Source organism: Schistocerca nitens, chromosome 8 (genome assembly GCF_023898315.1).
Source record: "Schistocerca nitens isolate TAMUIC-IGC-003100 chromosome 8, iqSchNite1.1, whole genome shotgun sequence".
Classification (NCBI taxonomy): domain Eukaryota; kingdom Metazoa; phylum Arthropoda; class Insecta; order Orthoptera; family Acrididae; genus Schistocerca; species Schistocerca nitens.
In genome coordinates this window covers 456,514,589-456,537,453 of record NC_064621.1, presented here as the reverse complement: position 1 = coordinate 456,537,453, position 22,865 = coordinate 456,514,589, and the positions used below count along the sequence as shown (strand labels likewise).

Sequence of the window (22,865 nt, the reverse complement as noted above, 5' to 3'; positions counted from 1 at the left end):
CATCAGTAATGCTTTGGGTAGTGGATTTCATTCCTTCCTTTGCACCATTCTCCTTGCATCGGAACTATGTGTTGGTATTAATTACACAGAGATTTTTGGTTCCAACGCCCCCTCCCCCACCGCCAGAGCGCTCCACAGCCCGAAAGCTCCATCAGGACGTCGTAAGAAAACGGGTGGATCACCTATGGTAGAGTTGAGACACAGTAGTGGTATCTCATTTTACAGTGCTTACTCACTTCAGATTTAGTAAGTAACTGCATTAAAATAATGACTAAGAAGTGGTGGCAGGTGAGAAACCACATAGATACCTGTTTCAGGTCATGAGGTACTACATTTATGACTGAGTGTAAATGTGAAGATTGATGGTAGCTGGCTGCGGCCACTTACAGCACAGAAGTGAGAAGGGTTAAAATAAGAGCAATTCATCCCTTATTGATTTCAGGGTGCGGTGTCTGGTTGTTGTTGTGGTCTTCAGTCCTGAGACTGGTTTGATGCAGCTCTCCATGCTACTCTATCCTGTGCAAGCTTCTTGATCTCCCAGTACATACTGCAGCCTACATCCTTCTGAATCTGCTTCGTGTATTCACCTCTTGGTCTCCCTCTACGATTTTTACCCTCCACGCTGCCCTCCAGTAACAAATTGGTGGTCCCTTGAGCCTCAGAACATGTCCTACCAACCGATCCCTTCTTCTAGTCAAGTTGTCCCACAAACTCCTCTTCTCCACAATTTTGTTTCCTTCACTGCCTGCTCAATGTACAAATTGAATACCATCGGGGAGAGGCTACAAACCTGTCTCACTCCCTTCCCAATCTCTGCTTCCCTTTCATGTCCTTCGACTCTTCTAACTGCCTTCTGGTTTCTGTACAAATTGTAAATAGCCTTTCGATCCCTGTATTTTACCCCTGTCACCTTCAGAATTTGAAAGAGACTATTCCAGTCAACATTGTTAAAAGCTTTCTCTAAGTCTACGAATGCTAGAAACGTAGGTTTGCCTTACCTAAATCTAGCTTCTAAGATAAGTCGTAGGGTCAGTATTGCCTCACGTGTTCCAACATTTCTAACAAGGGAACCTTCCCACCGCACCCCCCTCACATTTAGTTATAAGTTGGCACAGTGGATAGGCCTTGAAAAACTGAACAAAGATCAATCGAGAAAACAGGAAGAAGTTGTGTGGAACTATGAAAAAATAAGCAAAATATACAAACTGAGTAGTCCATGCGCAACGTAGACAACATTTACGATAATGTGAGCTCAGGAGCGTCGTGGTCCCGTGGTTAGCGTGAGCAGCTGCGGAACCAGACGTTGCTTGTCACCAAACATCTGTCATGCTCGCAGCCAAAACACTGTCAAAAGTATGCACAGTAGTACTACCAATTTTTTTTAATTAACTTTTCTTCCATTATTTGTACTATACTGACTAGGAAACAAGCATTACTTACAAGGGTACCTCCCCATCGCACCCCCCTCAGATTTTGTTATAAGTTGGCACAGTGGATAGGCCTTGAAAAACTGGACACAGATCAATCGAGAAAACAGGAAGAAGTTGTGTGGAACTACGAAAAAAATAAGCAAAATATACGAACTGAGTAGTCCATGCGCAACATAAGCAACATTAAGGATGTTATAAGCTCGGGAGCGCCGTGGTCCCGTGGTTAGCGTGAGCAGCTGCGAAATGAGAAGTCCTTGGATCAAGTCTTCCATCGAGTGAAAATTTTACTTTCTTTATTCTCGCAAAGTTATGATCCGTCCGTTCGTTCATTGACGTCTCCGTTCACTGTAATAAGTTTAGTGTCTGTGTTTTGCCACCGCACCGCAAAACCGTGCGATTAGTAGACGAAAGGACGTGCCTCTCCAATGAGCACCGAAAACATTTGCTCGCAAGGTCATAGGTCAACCGATTCCTCCAAAGGAAAACACGTCTCATATATTCTATACGACACTGGTGATGGCATGTGCGTCACCTGACAGGAATATGTTGTCGACCCATCTAACTTGTACACTTGGCGAATGGGTAAAAAAGATTAGACTACCTTGCCGATTTAGGTTTTCTTGTGGATGTGATAATCACTCCCAAAAAAGTGATGAAAACATAAGAGTTTGTCACATGAACTACAACAAATGAATGCAACAGTTTCACAGTCGCACAGTTTTCCCTGTGCTCTGTCAAAACCCATGTTTTTAACGTTTTCAAATTTTTGCGTGTGTAGACCGTCAAATCCTGCATGTGTCCAAGCAAATCTGAACATGTCCTGGAATTTTCGAGAGCGAAGTTGATTATGTTTGAGTGCCTTAACTTTGATAATAGTCTGAAAATAAAAAATTTTTCACTCGAGAGAGGCTTGAACCAAAGACCTTTCGTTTCGCAGCTGCTCACGCTAACCACGGGACCACGGCGCTTCAGAGATTACATTGTCCTTGATGCTGCCTATCTTGGGCATGGACTACTCAGTTTGTACATTTTGCTTATTTTTTTCATAGTTCCTCACAACTTCTTCCTGTTTTCTCGATTGATCTGTGTTCAGTTTTTCAAGGCCTATCCACTTTGCCAACTTGTAGTCAAATCTGAGGGGGGTGCGATGGGGAGGTTTCCTTGTTAGTGGAAAGTGCCAACTACTCATTATTATTATTATATATTTTTTAAGTGATTTCCTTTATTTTGTGCCTATAAAATTCTATTGATTACTCACACTCTCCTTTCTGCTTCTCTTATGTAATATGACAAAATTTTCTCTCTTCTTCAGTTTAGGTATATTCTATAGTATATGTAAAAAACGTTTCTTCCACTTCTGCTCCACCTATCATGGTGACGTTTCCCTCATACTGACCCACTTAACAGTGTAACTAGAGAAAGAGATCAAACCAGAATTCACAATATGCCTGTGGCACCACAAGTGCATCACATACAGAAACATAAACTCAAAATCAATGCATCGATACCAAATATAAACTGTTATGCCTGTCCTGCAATGTCCACCCCGTCAAAAAAAAAAAAAAAAAAAAAAAAAAAAAAAAAAAAAAAAAAAAAAACGGCACATGGCCATGTAAAAGGGTTAAGGAACAACAATAAGAGAAAAACGAAAAAGAAAAATATAAAAACGAAAACATAAAATGACAGTAATATTAACCAACACTAGGAATATAATAGGTTAATAGAATAAACTGTCTTTTTTTTAATGTATCGTTGTTAATATATTTAAATAAATATATATGGTTACATAAAAAAAGGTTCAAGTCCTCCCTCGAGTGAAAAATTTAATTTTTTATTTTTAGACAATCATCAGAGTTCAGGCACCCACACATAATCAACTTCGCTTTCGAAAATTCCAGGACATGTTCAGATTTGCTTGGATATATACAGGATTTGACGGTCTACACACGGAAAAATTTGAAAACGTTAAAAACATATGTTTTGACAGAGCACAGAGAAAACTGTGCGACTGTGAAACTGTTCCATTCATTTGTTGCAGTTTATGTGACACACTCTTATGTTTTCATCACTTTTTTGGGAGTGATTATCACATCTACAAGAAAACCTAAATCGGGCAAGTTAGAAGAATCTTTTTACCCATTCGCCAAGTGTGCAAGTTAGATGGGTCTTAAACATATTCCTGTCATGTGACGCACATGCCGTCACTAGTGTCGTATAGAATATATCAGACGTGTTTTCCTGGATCAAATGTTTTCCGTTCCCATTGGAGAGGCACCTCCTTTCGTCTACTAATCGCAAGGTTTTGCGGTGCGGAGGCAAAACACAGACACTAAACTTATTACAGTGAACAGAGACGTCAATGAACGAACGGACAGATCTTTACTTTGCAAAAATAAAGTAAGTAAATTTTTCGCTCGAGGGAAGAGCTGAACCAAGGACCTCTCGCTCCGCAGCTGTTCACGCTAACCACGGGACCACGGCCCTCCTCTGCTTAGATTGTCCTTGATGTTGCGTATGTTGTCCATGGACTACTCAGTTTGTATAGTTTGCTTTTTTTTTCATAGTTGCACACAACTTCTTCCAGTTTTCTCGATTGATCTGTGTTCAGTTTTTCAAGGCCTATCCACTGTGCCAAATTATAACTAAATCTGAGGGGGTGCGATGGGGAGGTTCCCTTGTAAGGAATCCAAACTGATCTTCCTCGAGGTCGGCTTCTACCAGTTTTTCCATTCGTCTGTAAAGAATTCGTGTTAGTATTTTGCGGCTGTGACTAATTAAATTGATAGTTCGGTAATTTTCACATCTGTCAACACCTGCTTTCTTTGGTATTGGAATTATTATATTCTTCTTGAAGTCTGAGGGAATTTCGCCTGTCTCATACATCTTGCTCACCAGATGGTAGAGGTTTGTTAGGCCTAGCTCTCCCAAGGCTGTCAGTAATGCTAATGGAATGTTGCCTACTCCCGGAGCCTTGTTTCGACTTAGGTCTTTCAGTCCTCTGTCAAACTCTTCAAGCAGTATCATATCTCCCATTTCATCTTCATCTACCTCCTCTTCCATTTCCATAATATTGTCCTCAAGAACATCGCCCCTGTAGAGACCCTCTATATACTCCTTCCACCTTTCTGCTTTCCCTTCTTTGCTTAGAACTGGGCTTCCATCTGAGCTCTTGATATTCATGCAAGAGGTTCTCTTTTCTCCAAAGGTCTCTTTAATTTTCCTGTAGGCAGTATCTATCTTACCCCTTGTGAGATAATCCTCTACATCCTTACATTAGTCCTCTAGCCATCCCTGCTTAGCCATTTTGCACTTCCTGTTGATCTCATTTTTCAGACGTTTGTATTCCTTTTCGCCTGCTTCAATTACTGCATTTTTGTATTTTCTCCTTTCATCAATTAAATTCAGTCTCTCTTCTGTTACCCAAGGATTTCTACTAACCCTCGTCTTTTTACCTACTTGATCCTCTGCTGCCTTCACTATTTCATTCCTCAAAGCTACCCATTCTTCTACTACTGTATTTCTTTCCCCCATTCCTGTCAATTATTCCCTTATGCTCTCCCCGAAACTCTGTACTACCTCTGGTTCTTTCAGTTTATTCAGGTCCCATCTCCTTAAATTCCCACCTTTTTACAGTTACTTCAGTTTTAATCTACACTTCATAACCCATAGATTGTGGTCAGAGTCCACATCTGCCCCTGGAAATGTCTTACAATTTAAAATCTGGTTCCTAAATCTCTGTCTTATCATTATATAATCTATCTGAAACCTTTTAGTATCTCCAGGGTTCTTCCGTGTATACAACCTTCTTTCATGATTCTTGAACCAAGTGTTAGCTATGATTAAGTTATGCTCTGTGCAAACTTCTACCAGGCGGCTTCCTCTTTCATTTCTTAGCCCCAATCCATATTCACCTACTACGTTTCCTTCTCTTCCTTTTCCTACTGTCGAATTCCAGTCACCCATGACTATTAAATTTTCATCTCCCTTCACTACCTGAATTATTTCTTTTATCTCATCATACATTTCATCAATATCTTAGTCATCTGCAGAGCTAGTTGGCATATTAACTTGTACTACTGTAGTAGACGTGGGCTTCGTGTCTATCTTGGCCACAATAATGCGTTCACTATGCTGTTTGTAGTAGCTTACCCATACTCCTATTATTTTATTCCTTACTAAACCTACTCCTGCATTACTCCTATTTGATTTTGAATTAATAACACTATATTCACCTGACCAAAAGTCTTGTTCCTCCTGCCACCGAACTTCGCTAATTCCCACTATATCTAACTTAAACCTATGCATTTCCCTTTTTAAATTTTCTAGCCAACCTGCCCGATTAAGTGATCTGACATTCCACTCTCCGATCCGTAGAACGAGAGATTTCTTTCTCCTGATAACGACGTCCTCTTGAGTAGTCCCCGCCCGGACATCCTTGCCGGCCGGTGTAGCCGTGCGCTTCTAGGCGCTTGAGTCTGGAACCGCGTGATCGCTACGGTCGCAGGTTCGAATCCTGCCTTTGGCTTGGATGTGTGTGATATCCTTAGGTTAGTTAGGTTTCATTAGTTCTAAGTTCTAGGCGACTGATGACCTCAGAAGTTAAGTCTCATAACGCTCACAGCCGAGCCGCCCGGAGATCCGAATGGTGGACTATTTTACCTCCGGAATATTGTACCTAAGAGGACGCCATTATCATTTAATCATAGAGTAAAGCTGCATGCTCTCGGGAAAAATTACGGCAGTTGTTTCCCCTTGCTTTCAGCCATTCGCAGTACCGCAACATCAAGGCCGTTTTGTTAGTGTTACAGGGCCAGATCAGTCAATCATCCAAACTGTTGCCCCTGCAACTACTGAAAAGGCTGCTGCCCCTCTTCAGGAAACACGTTTGTCTGGCCTCTCAACAGGTACCCCTCCTTTGTGGTGGCGCCTACGGTACGGCTATCTGTATTGTTCAGGCACGTTAGCCTCCCCACCGACGACAAGGTCCATGGTTCCCGACATTAGCAGTCATGTCAAGTCAGTGAAACCAGATGTAGCATCAGTAATGCTTTGGGTAGTGGATTTCATTCTTTCCTTTGCACTATCCTCCTTGCATCGGAACTATGTGTTGGTATTAAGTGAACAGAGATTTATGGTTCCAACGCCACGCCCCCCCCCCCCCCCCCCCGCCACCCGCGCAGAGCGCTCCACAGCCCGAAAGCTCCATCAGGACGTCGTAAGAAAACGGGTGGATCATCTATGGTAGAGTTGAGACATAAGAGTAGTATATCATTTTACAGTGCTTACTCACTTCAGACTTAGTAAGTAATTGGATTAAAATGACTAAGAAGTGGTGGCAGGTGATAACCCACATGGATACCTATGAATCTTTATTAAAGTGAGAATGGCGAATTGCATCGCCATCTAAGTTTCAGATCATGAGGTACTACATTTTTGACTGAGTGTAAATGTGAAAATTGATGGTAGCTGGCTGCGGCCTTTTAAAGCACAGAAGTGAGAAGGGTTAAAATAAGAGCAATTCATCACATATTGATTTCAGGTTGCGGTGTCTGGTAGGCTGGCATAAGAATACTAGCAGGTTCAAAAATAATGATATGGCGTTGTCTGTGGGGTTGGACAGCCTCTCGGTTACAACCTGGTGGAAAAGCCGAAGGCAGTATGGAATGGAAGGGATAAATAGTTCATCGCAGAATTACGTATTGTCTGCGTTCATCAGTAGGAGAAATTATTTGATGGTCCATTTTCTGAGTGTTTCCCTTGGAGTCATCAAGTTAGGCCATTTTATTAAGAGAAAGACGAATATTGATAAAGTGGATTTCTGAGGTCACTGCAACTCAGAAAGGTTAGCAGCGTGGGCTAAGTGTTCAGACAGAACTCATCGGGTGTTGGTTGAGGTTGGACTTGTGACGAACAGTATTTCCACAACTATGGCATATTAAGCTTTACTTTCACTCAGGTCGAGTTAACAACGTGCAATCAATGACAGCTGCGTAGACAGTGAATTTTATTGGTGTTAATTACATATATATTGATTTATGACAATCTAAACAGACTTTTACTTTAACAGATAATGAGTAAGACTTAAATCGTATGAGGCCGACGGTTTGGCAGAGTGGTTCTAGGCGCTTCAGTCTAGAACGGCACGACCGATACGGTCGCAGGTTCGAGTCCTGCCTTGTGCACGAATGTGAGTGATTTCCTTAGGTTAGTTAGGTTTAAGTAGTTGCCGGCCGCGGTGGTCTCGCGGTTCTAGGCGCGCAGTCCGGAACCGTGCGACTGCTACGGTCGCAGGTTCGAATCCTGCCTCGGGCATGGATGTGTGTGATGTCCTTAGGTTAGTTAGGTTTAAGTAGTTCTAAGTTCTAGGGGACTAATGACCACAGCAGTTGAATCCCATAGTGCTCAGAGCCATTTGAACCATTTTTTTAAGTAGTTCTAAGTTCTAGGGGACTGATGACCTCTGACGTTAAGTCCCATAATGCTCAGTCATTTGAACCTTTTACATCGTGAGATGTTCTATCATTCCAGCTCCTGTCTGTAAGTGAGACGAAGTGGACTGTCTAGTTTCTTAATGCCTCAGTGTTTCGAAAATATCGTTATGCAAGAACTTGGTCATAACGGCAGGTTAAGTTTTTCTTTGTCTTCTGAAGAATATAGTCTTACTTATTCAATGCATCCTAAACTTTACTGGCGTTTTGGTCTTAAAGTCCCACATGACAGAATGCACAAATGATACTTCGAAGAATACAGAAGTGTTTCGCAGCTTCAAATTATAAATACAAGCATGCATAGCTGTTTCATTCGTTGTGGTTGCGCTGTGTTGATCGGAATCTCGTTATGCATATGCTTTTTCTACAAGTTCTAAGTAAGACATTTGTAACTTTTGTAATTGATGTAAGGAGTGTACCCCGTAGATAATTAAATAACACTGAACCTCAACAGTTTGATAATATTTCACAATATTTATTTCCTATTCTTTTACAGGTGCGAGAGTATTGTTGTCTTAGAATAATTTATCGGCGGAACTCATATCTTACAGTGCAGCGTATTACTGCAGCACTAGGGGTTAGGGCAAGTAAGTTTAACAGGTCGAGGATATATGGATGGACTTAGAAGATACACTACCAATAGACAAGTCTGCCTTGCACATGAGTCATGCAGCCCTGTTAGACTTACCCTTCCAGGTAAAGGCAGTATCTCCCATTGTGCTCAGTTGATTGGGATTTGGGCAGTTAACTTTTCTCAATGTAAGCCAATGTATTTTTTCCCGAGTGGTGCTAAACCTGCCGCGTGTGGCTGAGTGGTTCTACGCGCTTCAGTTTGGAACCGCGCGACCGCTATGGGCGCAGGTTTGAAACCTGCCTTGGGCGTGAGTGAGTGTGATGTCCTTAGGTTAGTTAGGTGTAAGTAGTTCTACGTTCTAGGGGACTGATGACATCAGATGGGAAGTCCCGTAGTGCTCTGAGCCATTTGAACCAAGTAATGCTAAATCGAATTAATTTTTAACACGAGAGGTATTACCGATGTTCCAGGGTCATGACATCTATAGACTGCTCTGTAATATTGCACAGAAACGCCTATTTTTTGATCGACATTGTAGGGGGTGAGGGCTTTTTGCTTCATTTACTGGTAAAGCCCAAAATGTGTATAATTTCTCTGATAAAATTGTTGTGAAAATTTTTGCTTCGCTCATGTGTTTGTACTTCGTAGCATACTACCGTCTGTACCTTGGTGAAACCTGTGTATTTTAGACACGATTTTGGCGGTTGCCTGGTCCCAAAGCGTAATCCGCTATTTCTGCTCATTTATCCGCATTGCTCAGTAGATAACTGGTTATGCGTTGTTCTGTAAGTTTGATGTTTTTGTCGGTACTATGTGTACTTAGTCACTATATACAAGGAATATCATATTTTCTGTTTGAGACACTTACTAAGTCCATTGCAGTGTTCCAATACTAACGCACCCCTTGTTGTTTAAAAGCTACTAATGATGCTCAAGAATTAGGTAACACAACCTCAGTTACAGAAAAATGATTTGCGCTAGGGCCTATTGCTGATACAGCAAATGTCCCCAAGGACGCCAATATTGGCAATAACCCTTGCGTTGTGTGATACAAAAGCGTCTGTGACGAAGTAAAGGATTATTCCCCTTGCAAGGTTAAAGTAATGCGGTGATGTCGAAACCTCAGTAACAACACAAGTTAAAACTGTTAGTGGGGATCGTCCCTTCGGGTTTCTTTCAACTACAGCAAGCAGGCTGTATGAAAGAATATGGATGAATTTTATGCACGGTTGAAATATATGTACTGAGACTAGCGGTTGTCAGCACGAAAAGTTACATGGGCCTAAATTGTTACTTTAAGATGTAGTTTTTTACGTTAATACATTAACTTGGCAGCTTTTATTTCATAAGATCTGAAACACATGATGGAGTTGAACTAACAGTGATCACAGAAACAAAGTAAGATGACTTACTGCATTATGGACTGGAACCTGGAACCCTATTTTTCACAGGCAGTAGCCTACAATTTCCTGTAGGTGAACGCGAGTTACTAAAAACCTTTCTAATTTTTATAGACATATTGCTTTTTTAAATTATATGTCATTTTTCATCTGTCTAGTTTGATGTGGCCCATCACGAATACTTCTCCACCGCTAAATTGTTCTTCTCAGAGCATCATTTAAACCTGACGTCCTATTTATACTTTTTTCGCAATTTCGAATATCTTACACCATTTTACTTTGGCGAATGCTTTTTCTACTTCGATACAAAAATGAGCGTTTCTTCATTTTTCTTCAGTCATGCTTCCGTTTTCAAACGCAATGTGTGAATTGTCTCTGTGGTGCCCTTACCTTTCCTAAAGCCGAACTTCACGTATCTTAACTGATTCTCTGTTTTCTTTTTCATTATTCTGAATACTACTCTTGGCAGCAGCTGGGATGTGTGAGCTGTTCAGCTGATTCTACAATATTTTTTGCACTTATCTGCCAGTAATTGTGTGTATGATATTTTTCCTAAAGTCTCATGGTAAGACACAAGAATCATAAATTCTAATCAGCGACTTGAGTAGATGATTGTTTGACATTTCCGAAAACAGTTTTAGAAATTCCGATTGAATGTTAACTTTCCATTGTGCCTCATTTGATCTCAAGTTATCTTCTAACCCTACTACAGTGTTTATTATGTACATGCAATCAAGATCATTGGGTTAAAAAGCCCCACTTTGTTTCAGGTAGATTCGCTCCTACACATTTGTGTATTCAAATCATAAATAAAGTTCTTATGTAGATAGTTTAGTGTATTACTTCTTCAAACTGCATAATAGAATAGTACAGTATCATAACCCTATATTACAATGATTTGCGTTTCTGTTTTTCTACATTATTCCTTTTACCGAGAGTTTTTACACAAGTATATAAGATGTTCTCTGAAAGTCATATATTTTTTGCACCTATAGGACTTCACTGAACTTCAATTTTCAGTTCTTTTTTCTACAAAGACTACATCTGCCTCTCTTCTTACTCCTAGCATCAATTCCCCTTTCTGCAATGAGTCTACCAACATTTGCTCTAGGAAAAGGTCCTCAGCTCCTCATTGCCCAATAAATCTGTTACTCGCCAAGGTTTTCTGGGAACAGTTTTCTTCGCTTTGGCATGTTCGCTTTTCGTTGAAGTTGGGTGGGCAAGGGGCTGGGCATAAGTAGCCCTGAGTAGTAAGAAAGAGCTATATGCAGATATATTGATTATATCTGGGAACACCGTATTCTCTAGTGTGTCGACAGCTCCTTTCGTAGCATTGTAGTGTTAATTTAAGCTTTCATTTGGTGTTATCACCGACATTTTCATCGCAAAGCAAAGTGCTATACAGAATAACATTTTTTTTACCTTTCTGAGGTATGTTTCAAGTATTGTGCTACTAGTGAAAGCAAATCTTGATAAGCGTTTATTTTAGTGTGACGTAAGACTTGTTTTCATTTTTAATGAGGAAAGTATCATTCCAGGTGCTGAAAGGGAACACATCTGCTGTTTTGTAAACAAAAGAGATAGTATTAACGTTTTACTTATTTATTCTTGTCTACTTATTTATACATCAACATAGTCACCCGGGCGACGAATATGCTTCTACCAACGAGAAACCAGTTTGTTGATACCGTCAGTGTAGAATGTTTGAAGTCGATCCTACGGCTTGAATGTGAAGTTCTCGAAGGTGTTCTTAATGTTTGAAAATAGATGAAAGAAACATGGAACCAAGTGTGCTCTCTATGAAGGATAATCAATGACTGTGAAGCTATGGCACTGGATTCTTGCAAACGTCATAGCGCTTCTGTGTGGTCTGACATTGTCATGCTGAAGGAAAGTTTGTTCTATGTGTGGATGAATTCTTCGAATTCGTAACTAGATGGAAGCATGGTGTTTCTCACGCACCCACACACTTACGTTACCCACCACCATGTTACACGCTACAACTCGGTATCCTCTAGCTGCAGGAGACTGCATATATGCAAACACGAACACTGAAGATATAAAATGTTAAAAACATTAATTATATATAAAAACTGCAGGGGTTTCACATGAGAAATTGTGAGGCCTTTTCAACACTCCCTTGTACATTCTGTATGCCGCTACCATTTGAGTAGGTATTTCGTCTACCACTCAACTGATTTACAGTTCCAAATCAGAGTTATTGTACTGCTTAACAGTTGCTCTTTAGGAGTATCAACTACGTCCTCTGGTGAAGACATGGTGTTACAATGTGAAACATGATGTTAATTCTCCAGAACTACTTCATGAATATCAGATATGCTGAGTAGTGTGTCTGAGGTCTCATGATCTTCCCAAGAAGCTATTACAAGGTGCATTCCAGTTCTAAGGCCTCCGATATTTTTTCTAATTAACTACTCGCCCTGCAGACGTACAAATTTTTCACAACGCTGACGCCATGATTCCATGGCAGCGACGAAGGCTTCTTTAGGAGTCTGTTTTCACCACTGGAAAATCGCTGAGGCAATAGCAGCACAGCTGGTGAATGTGCGGCCACAGAGAGTGTCTTTCATTGTTGGAAAAAGCCAAAAGTCACTAGGCGCCAGGTCAGGTGGGTAGGGAGCGTGAGGAATCACTTCAAAGTTATCACGAAGAAACTGTTGCGTAACGTTAGCTCGATGTGCGGGTGCGTTGTCTTGGTGAAATAGCACACGCGCAGCCCTTCCTGGACGTTTTTGTTGCAGTGCAGGAAGGAATTTGTTCTTCAAAACATTTTCGTAGGATGCACCTGTTACCGTAGTGCCCTTTGGAACGCAATGGGTAAGGATTACGCCCTCGCTGTCCCAGAACATGGACACCATCATTTTTTCAGCACTGGCGGTTACCTGAAATTTTTTTGGTGGCGGTGAATCTGTGTGCTTCCATTGAGCTGACTGGCGCTTTGTTTCTGGATTGAAAAATGGCATCCACGTCTCATCCATTGTCACAACCGACGAAAAGAAAGTCCCATTCATGCTGTAGCTGTGCGTCAACATTGCTTGGCAACATGCCACACGGGCAGCCATGTGGTCGTCCGTCAGCATTCGTGGCACCCACCTGGATGAACTTTTCGCATTTTCAGATCGTCATGCAGCATTGTGTGCACAGAACCCACAGAAATGCCAACTCTGGAGGCGATCTGTTCAACAGTCATTCGGCGATCCCCCAAAATAATTCTCTCCACTTTCTCGATCAGACCGGCTTGTGCGAGACCGAGGTTGTTTCGGTTTGTTGTCACACGATGTTCTGCCTACATTAAACTGTCGCACCCACGAACGCACTTTCGACACATCCATAAGTCCATCACCACATGTCTCCTTCAACTGTCGATGAATTTCAATTGGTTTCACACCACGCAAATTGAGAAAACGAATGATTGCACGCTGTTGAAGTAAGGAAGCCGTCGCCATTTTAAGTATTGAAAACAGTTCTCAGTCTCGCCGCAGGCGGTAAAATTCCATCTGCCGCACCGTGCTGCCATCTCTGGGACGTATTGACAATGAATGGGGCCTCATTTTAAAACAATGCGCATGTTTCTATCTCTTTCCAGTCCAGAGAAAAAAATCGAAGGCCTTAGAACTTGAATGCACCTCGTATATTGAGAAAAAGCATGAAATATGTGGTGTCACCGCCAGACACCACACTTGCTAGGTGGTAGCCTTTAAATCGGCCGCGGTCCGTTAGTATACGTCGGACCCGCGTGTCGCCACTATCAGTGATTGCAGACCGAGCGCCGCCACACAGCAGGTCTAGAGAGACTTCCTAGCACTCGCCCAGTTGTACAACCAACTTTCCTAACGATGGTTCACTGACAAAATACGCTCTCATTTGCCGTGACGATAGTTTAGCATAGCCTTCAGCTACGTCATTTGCTACGACCTAGCAAGGCGCCATTATCAGTTACTATTGATATTGATTCATGTACCGTCAAGCCCGACGTTTGTCATTAACGGATTAAAGTTAAGTATTCCACCAGCTACGTCCGTTTTTCTAAATTCTAATTTCCTTGTCCTGTTCCACACCTCATGCCAGCCTGTGTGAGCTAAAACGCGTGCCTTTCTGCTTCCTCTAGTAACACGGTGTTGGCTCTCCTGCAAACCAAAACATTGGCGACGAGGCAATACCGCGTTCTTATCGATATTGCCCTGATTTACTTGTGTAATGGCTTCGCCACAATCTCCAGATGTACTGTCCGAATTTTATCGCTTACAGAATCAGCAGACGCAGGCCTTAGTGGATGCCCAAGGACAGCTCGTCCAGGGTCAACGTGCAATGCAAAACGATGCGGAAGTCGCCGCTCCACCGCTAATGCAGCCACAGCACGCTGATGCACCAACTTTTCGACCTTTTGATGCTGCTCTGGATAGCTGGACAGAGTGGTCATGCCAATTTGGATTCCATCTCGCCGCCTACAGGATTCAAGGTAACGAGCGGCAGCCTTTTTTGTTAGCTTCGGTCGGCGTCCAAACGTACCATGTGATAGTAAAATTATTTCCCCGACGCGAAGTAGCAACTCTGTCCTACGAAGAAATTTTGTCTGCATTAGATGCATATTTCAAAGAATCCATCAATGTAGTTGCGAAAAGGTATACCTTCTTTCGTACAAAATGTATGGCAGGGCAAACAAATCGGGAGTGGGTTGCAACTTTGCAAGGGCTTACTAGGGATTGTGTTTTTCAGTGTCAATGTGGACTCCCTTATTCAGATACTATGTTACATGATGCAATTGCACAGAACGTTTCTAAAGTTCGTATAAGGGAACACATTTTGAAACTAGTCAATCCCTCCCTTTAACAAGTGATGGACATATTGGATCGGCAGGAGACACTTGACTTTGCTCAGGAATCATTTGAAACTTCACCAGCCATGTGTCAGGTTAACAGGCCCGGCGGGTGAGCTGCACGGAGCAGTAAACAGCCCTCGCGTCCGGCCGCGCCGCTGCCGCCAGGCTCTCAGCCATGTGTGCCGCGCAAGGAGCAAATGCAGTGCTAAAATCATGCCCGCAGTGTGCTACTAGACATTCGTGTGAGAATTGCCCGTCACGCCAGGCTATTTGCTTCTTCTGTAATAAAAAAGGACATGTTCAGAGTGTTTGCCAGAAAAAGCTTAGATCGGAAACTCACAACCATTCCAGGCCCTTTGCTTCACGCCGAATTCGAACCAAGGATACTCAGGCTCGTGAAACTTCGCCCATGGAAATTCATGTAGTTCATTCCACTCCGCCCAGTGCCACTCTCTCTAAGAGTGACTGTGTTCGTCCCACAAATAGTGTGCGTCGACATCGCCGGAAATCCCGTCAAGTCGCAAGTGATTAAGGACCAGTGTCAGTTCACGTTGCACGAGACAGTCGCTCTTGTCGTCAGCAGGACAATAAACTTTTTGTAGACTTGGACATTAACGGCAAAGTGATACCATTCCAGCTGCAGTTTCACTGATCAATCAAGACCCGTACAAACAGCTGGGCACACCTCCGTTGCGTGCCGCAAATGTTAAGCTAACTACATATTCCGGTCACAGGCTCCCTGTGTTAGGACAGTGCAGCCTTCTTGCAACATACAAGGGACAAACAAAACTTGTGTCATTGTACGTCCTTCGTTCTTCTTCTGCAATGAACTTGTTTGGTTTAGTTTTATTTCAGTTGTTTAACTTGTCTATAGTCAATCAGGTTCTATCAGTGAACCAGACTGTGCCTTCAGTGTTTCTCATCTATGTGAAGAATTTGCAGACATTTTTGCACCTGGCCTTGGTTGCGCTAAGAACTATAAAGCACATTTGGAACTGAAAGTAAACGCACAACCGAAACTTTTCAGAGCGCGCAATGTTCCTCACGCATTGCGTGATGAGGTCGCAAAAACTTTACACGATTTGGAATCACAAAGTGTAAGTGAACGTGTGCAGGCTTCTCTCTGGGCATCACCCTTAGTAATTTTGCCAAAACTTTCGGGATAATTGAGACTTTGTGTGGACTTCAAGGCAACAGTGAATCCATAATTAGTAATTGCAACTTTTCCTTTACCCTGCCCGGAACATCTTTTTGACAAACTGTGCCCGGGTAAATATTTTTCGAAGTTGGACCTAGCCGATGCGTACTTGCAAATACCGGTGAACGAAGAATCCCAGCGCGCTTTGGTGGTTAACACGCATCTTGGTTTGTATCGATTCAAACGACTGCCATTCGGGTGTGCATCCGCCCCTGCATTGTTTCAGCAATATCTACAAACTGTTTGTGCGTCGGTCCCTACTGCAGCAAACTATCTGGACGATATTGTGATCTCCGGAAAGACGGAAGAAGAACATTTAGCCAATCTCAGACCATTATTTCAGGTCTTGCGACAAAATGGTATTCGCTTGCGGAAGGACAAATGTGTGTTTTTTGCTCGTGACTTGCCCTACCAGGGACATGTACTCAATGGCCAAGGCATACATCCCAGTCCCGAGCACCTCCGTGCCATACAAGACTTGCCTTCGCCGCAGAATTTGAAGCAGCTACAGAGTGTGCTGGGAAAAATCAACTATTATCATAAATATGTGCCGCATGCCTCTTCCATTTCAGCTCCGCTTCATCGGTTACGCCGTAAAGGTGTTCCGTTCGTCTGGACGACGGAATGCGAACGCGCCTTTCGCCAGTTGAAATGGGCATTGCTTTCCAATACTTTCCTTACGCCATTCGATCCCCAGAAGCCCCTTTTGTTGATGGTGGATGCATCGGATTTCGAGATCGGTGCTGTGCTTGCGCACAAAGATGGATCGCACGATCGCCCTATTGCCTTTGCATCCAAATAGCTCGCATCTGCGCAAAGAAATTATTCACAGATCGAGAAAGAAGCATTGGCTCTCGTATTTGGTGTTACAAAGTTTCATGATTTCTTGTATGGTCGTCACTTTACCATCATCACAGACCACAAACCTTTGACATCGCTTTTTCATCCGAACAAGCCTGTACCTCCACGTACAGCACAGAAATTCATTCGCTGGTCTATTTTCCTCTCGCAGTACCGCTACGATATCTTGTATCGGTTCACTGCTAAGCATGGAAACGCCGATGCGTTATCCCGTTTCTCTGTTGCTCAGGATAGAGCATTCGATTCCTCCGAACTTGCTTGCATGTTCATTGATTCGGAAACCGATGCCGTGATCGAATCGTTTCCGATAGAGTTTCGTCGTGTAGCTACTGCCACAGCTGCCGACCCTGTCCTTGCTACCGTTCTGCGTTTTGTTGCTACGCAATGGCCCTTGTCAAAGTCACGGATAGGGGATCCGTTGGTTCGCCAATTTTTTGCTCACAAGGAGAGACTTTTTGTTCGTCGTGGTGTTTTGCTGTTGCGTTCTGATAATGATCAGTTCAGGGTCGTGGTCCCACGTTCGTTACAGTCCTCTGTCTTACAGCTTCTCCACCAAAGACATTGGGGTATAGTGAGAACGAAACAACTTGCTCGTCAGCACTGTACTTGGTTCGGAATCGATGCCGCGATTACGAATATGTGCTCTTCTTGCATGGTGTGTGCCGAACAACTATCAGCAACACCGCGGAAATTCTTTGCATCGCCAAAAGCCACTTCCCCTTGGAAACGCTTACACATCGATTTTGCTGGTCCATTCTGGAATGCTGGATGGTTGGTTGTGGTTGATTCATTCAGTAATTTTCCTTTTGTTGTCCGGATGTCTTCCACGACGTCATCTGCCACCATCCAAGTGTTATCTCCTATCTTTTGCATTGAAGGTCTTCCTCAGGCTATTGTTTCCGACAATGGCACACAATTCATGTCCGCAGAATTTCAGTCATTCTGCAAGGCCAATGGTATTCAACATCTGACGTCCGCGCCGTTTTCGCCACAGTCAAACGGAACCGCTGAACGATTGGTCAGGACTTTCAAGTCACAGATGTTGAAGTTAAAAGAGTCGCATTCTCGGGAGGACGCATTATTGCTCTTTTTGTCCTCGTATCGCTCTCAGCCCCGAGATGGTCGCTCGCCAGCTAAGTTGCTCCACGGTCGTCATCATCGAACCTTAATGTCTTTGCTACCTCCGCCGCATCAGGTTCCTGTGCAGCAGCAGACACCTGCTTTTCCTCCAGGCGACGTTGTCTACTATAGTCACTACCGAGGTTCATGGCTTTGGCTCGAAGGGCGCATTCTTTGCTGCCTCGGACGCGCTATGGATCTGGTTTTGGGGGCCTCTGGTGAGGTGCCCCGGCATCTCAACCAGCTGCGCCTCTGTCGTCGCATGGGATCTGCCTCTCGCCGTCTGCATTCAGCGACGGTGCCGTCTGGTCAGACCCCTGGGGTCCCATCTACTGGCTCGCCTCAGCCCCAGGTGTTACCGACGCTGCCTTCCATTTTGCCCCATGGCGACGCGCCGCCGCCGCCACCGCCTGTTCTCCCGCCGGCGACGCCCGCAGTGGACGCTTCGCTGCAACCGCCGGGCGCCTCTCTGGGTCACGCGCTGCCGATCGCTTCCCGTGACCGGATGTCCTCCGACATGGAACTCTTGCCCGCTCCGGACCATATGTCGTCTTCGCCCGTCGGGTGCCCCGGCCCGATGGAGGTCGACCCTTCGGCCCCTCCTGTCTCTCTGCGGGCGCATACACCGCATGTTGGCGTGCACCCAGGAGCCGGTTTTCAGGCGTTTCCTAGCTCCCCGCGGTCCGAATGGCAGGGTGCGGGTGGCACAGCCTTGCCTGTTGTCAGGCTCCCCACCTGGTCGCATACGTCAACATGGGTTCCTCCCCACGGCGGGCGGAAGCCTTATTACACAACCGTACGCCGATTTGCGGGGGAGGAATGTGGTGTCACCGCCGGACACCACACTTGCTAGGTGGTAGCCTTTAAATCGGCCGCGGTCCGTTAGTACACGTCGGACCCGCGTTTCGCCACTATCAGTGATTGCAGACCGAGCGCCGCCACACGGCAGGTCTAGAGAGACTTCCTAGCACTTGCTCAGTTGTACAACCGACTTTCCTAGCGATGGTTCACTGACAAAATACGCTCTCATTTGCCGAGACGATAGTTTAGCATAGCCTTCAGCTACGTCATTTGCTACGACCTAGCAATGCGCCATTATCAGTTACTATTGATATTGATTCATCTACCGCCAAGACCGACGTTCTTCATTAACGGATTAAAGTTAAGTATTCCACCAGCTACGTCCGTTTTTCTAAATTCTAATTTCCTAGGCCTGTTCCAGACCTCACGCCACCTTGCGGAAGCTAAAACGCATGACTTCCGGCCTTCTCTAGTAACACAGTGTTGGCTCTCCTGCAAAGAAAAACAAAATTTATGAATTCGAAAGGGAGGGAGGAAGTGACCTTAGAAGAACTGAATGACATTTTAAAGTGATGTGGTTACAGCAAAAACACAGTGACTGCCTTACTCCATTTCTTCTTTCCACGGAAATAGACACTCTATTGTTCTAAACAACGTTGACAGCATTTCTTTAAACGTGCCTTACTGTAATTCAGTTTCTCTGCCAATATACTGCTACAGGCTGCAAATACTCTTTATTAAAACACTATATTTTACACGTGGATAACGAACAAGGATCCATGTGAGTCAAAACAGAATCAACATCTTACTACGGTTAAATTCTGACTGTGATACTGGATATTTTCTCTGTTAAAGGCCCCACGTTATATAGATACACATTATGTGGCTCTAATACAGTCGGTCCCATTGGTTACTGCATCGTCATCGTGTTGATCATTGCTGACTGTTCCGTCTCTTAGGAGCAATTTCATGTCCCAGTGGCAAGAGACTGCCCTGAATCTCTGTCCGCTCATCCGCCATCTTTGACAAGGCCGTTGACAGCCGATGGACAAATCTTATGACCAGTGTCTACGGCCACCATTGGTGATGAATATTATTTCAAACTGAAACAGTGGCTGCGTTTTAACTCGGACTCTGGATGTTTCGATTACTAGGCATACACCCTAACGCCAGAACTCTATCCCACTATCATATTATCCATAATTAACCTACATAGTCAGAAAAGGTAAAGGAGTATATATGTGCACTACAGAGAAACACTCAAAAGCGATGAGTTCCTCTTATTTATGACCACAACATTACTGAGATGAGAAACTTTTCCTCATGGTAGAAGAGTACACTGAGATCGACACTCTAAATATGTGTGTAACGTTTTCCTTAAAAGCTCTCTGATTGGTCATCTTCATGAAATGGATACTGATTGCGAGAAGGGAGGTAAGTGATGACGTCATAGAAAGGGGTTGGCTTATGACGTCATGTGTAAGGTACAAAGCGCAGAACAGTACTTACGCAGTGTGTGTCCGTGACGATGTTACCAACACTCAGGGGTGGCAGACAAGAGTTTAAGTTATGACTGTAATACAGGATCGCCTTTGTCCTCCACACCGACGACAATTTCTTCCTCTATCACGTCCTCAGACAACTCCTCCCCTCATAGAGGGCTTCATTAGATTCTTTCCACCTATCTTCTCGCTCCTCTACACTTAATGGTGGGAGTCCCATTGCGTAATTAATGTTGTCAACATTGCTCTCAGTTTTGATGAAGTTTGATTTGACTTCTCTATATGCTGAGAGAATTCTCCCGGCGGTCATATCGTTTATAATTTCATCACTTCGTCCCTGCAACGATTCTTAAAGTGTTTGCATTGATTTATACTTGTATTTCCCTGAACACTTTTGTACTTTCATCTTTTTTCGGTGAACTTAATTTTTTTTCTCTTGCCCAAGGTTTCTTCGCATTAGCTTTCCTTGTACCAACGACTTTCCAACGTCTGTGACTGCCCACTTCAGAGATGTGGACTCCAATTCAAGAACCAGCAGTGAAATTCCTCATCTTTATATCAACGCCTTTAGCGAAATTCAAACGCGTCTCTTTGCACCTCAGCACTTCAGTGTCGCACATACTTCCAAATAGATTTTCTTGGACGATTCTCTTAAACCTAAGTCTAGTCTTAATCGGTATTTAATACTGTTATGAATCTACATGTGTGCATGGGTTCGCCTTACAATACCGTATCTAATTTCCCTCTGGTGTGTTCCAGCTGTAGTCTTCCCGTGTCATGGGGTACTTTCCAAGTGTACTACTACCTCTGACTCTTTAACTGATTATTTGCTATTATAATTTGAAATTTAGTGCAGAATTTCCTCCTCTGTCATTACTACTGTTAAGCGCATATTTTTTCATAACCTTCTCTTCTATTCTGTTACCTGCAACCACATTCCAATCGACTATGATTATTATTTTTTCATTTCTCTTTATGTACTGGAGTATCCGTTCAATATCCTCATGTACTTCCACTATCTATTCACATACTGCTCGCACTGCTGGCATTTTCACCTAAACTGTGGTTCTGGTTTTGCTGTCGAATCTGATGAAAACAAACCCATCACTAAAGTTCTCACAGTAGCTCGCTCTTGCCTCTTGCCCTAACCTCTCGTTCACTAGTTTCGGCTCCTGTTGACATTACCCTACATTCGTCTCACCAGAAATCTTTACGTTCTTTCCATCTCACTTTGCTGATCCGCACCATATGTAGACTGAGCCTTTGGCTTTTTCTCGTAGTCACTTCCCTTTTGTCAGTACCCTCCCGGTTTTCCAAATGGGGGCCTAATCAGACCTCTGAAAGTTTTCTACTCAACGATCGTAGTTAAAGTAGTACCAACTGGCATTGCATTCCACTGTCAGAGGTATCAGAACAACTGTCGCCGATAATTATCGACATTGTCGTTCTTGGACGGGTATCCCTTACCTCAAACTGATTCATAAAACTGTTTCAAATGGCTCTGAGCACTATGGGACTAGACTTCTGAGGTCATCAGTACCCTAGAACTAAGAACTACTTAAACCTAACTAATCTAAGGACACCACATGCATCCATGCCCGAGGTCACGTGGTTCCACCCCGTAGCGCCTAGAACCGCTCGGCCACACCCGCCGACAAACTGATACATATACCCTACTCCATCACCCATGAAAGTTTGTAACATCATCAAGGAATCACCCGGTAAACGCACAGCCTTCTGTACTAGAGTCCTAGTTACTTCAAATGAAGATGTCTACTGTTTATCCACTCTCATGTATAGTAAATGACAGTACCTTTTTCAAGATACGCTGTGTTCCCCAGGATACACGACCTCTATGAATGGGACTGGTGAGAGCGAACTCGATGTTGACTAAGAGGAGATAGGTTGTAAATTAAATTCTCATGCACATATTACTCTAAAATCGCATGAGTTACCTCAGAGCAGCACAATTCCACGAATAGGTGGAGCGACATTATCAACTTCTACCGCTGGTTAAACTAATAGGGACAGAAATTAAGTTGCAGGATATTTTAATACGATGTTGCAATTGACCATTTAAAACGTCGTGTCACACTCATGATGGATTCATAATTTAATGTTATCACTCATTTGATACTTGCACAACGAATTGAACCATTTGTATAAAACGTTAACTGATATGTTACACAAGACAACAGTTGTGGCCGTGTTATTTTCGTTTCCATTTTAGTCCTTTTAATGTTCATTAGGATTGACTGGGTATCATCTGTTAAGATATGTAAGGTACGTAAATCGGAGTTGCTGCTGCGTCAGTAAAAGTGGCAATAGAAAACAAAATGTGTACCTGGTGCGAGCGCTGTCGGCGCAGCTGCAGCTGTCGTTACTTCTGGGGCAGAAGGTTTCAATTCTGACCCATTCGTGGATGAAACTGTGGTAACTACTGTTGGCGTTGGTGTTGTTGGTTCTGCAACAGGGGATAAAGAGTGCAGTTATCAAACAAACGATAATGAACTGCGTTGAAAGTACAAGGGAATTTCAAGTACATTATAAACTGTTTCGAAATCAAGCTACTCGAAGGATCTCTTGGCATTCTCTCGCCGTGAGTTGCTGTGCAGTTTCACGTATGTTCACGCTTAATACATCTTTGCAGCC

The 22,865-nt window shown here is 43.4% G+C and overlaps 1 protein-coding gene across 1 annotated transcript in view; it reads right to left on the bottom strand.

The window, feature by feature from the left end:
* LOC126199612 (integumentary mucin A.1-like) overlaps window positions 1-22,865 on the bottom strand; it is a 152,275-nt gene that overhangs the window by 43,377 nt on the left and 86,033 nt on the right. Inside the window, exon 4 of the mRNA XM_049936539.1 lies at window positions 22,558-22,677. Coding sequence (XP_049792496.1) covers window positions 22,558-22,677 — 120 coding nt within the window. The remainder of the gene's footprint in view (window positions 1-22,557; window positions 22,678-22,865) is intronic.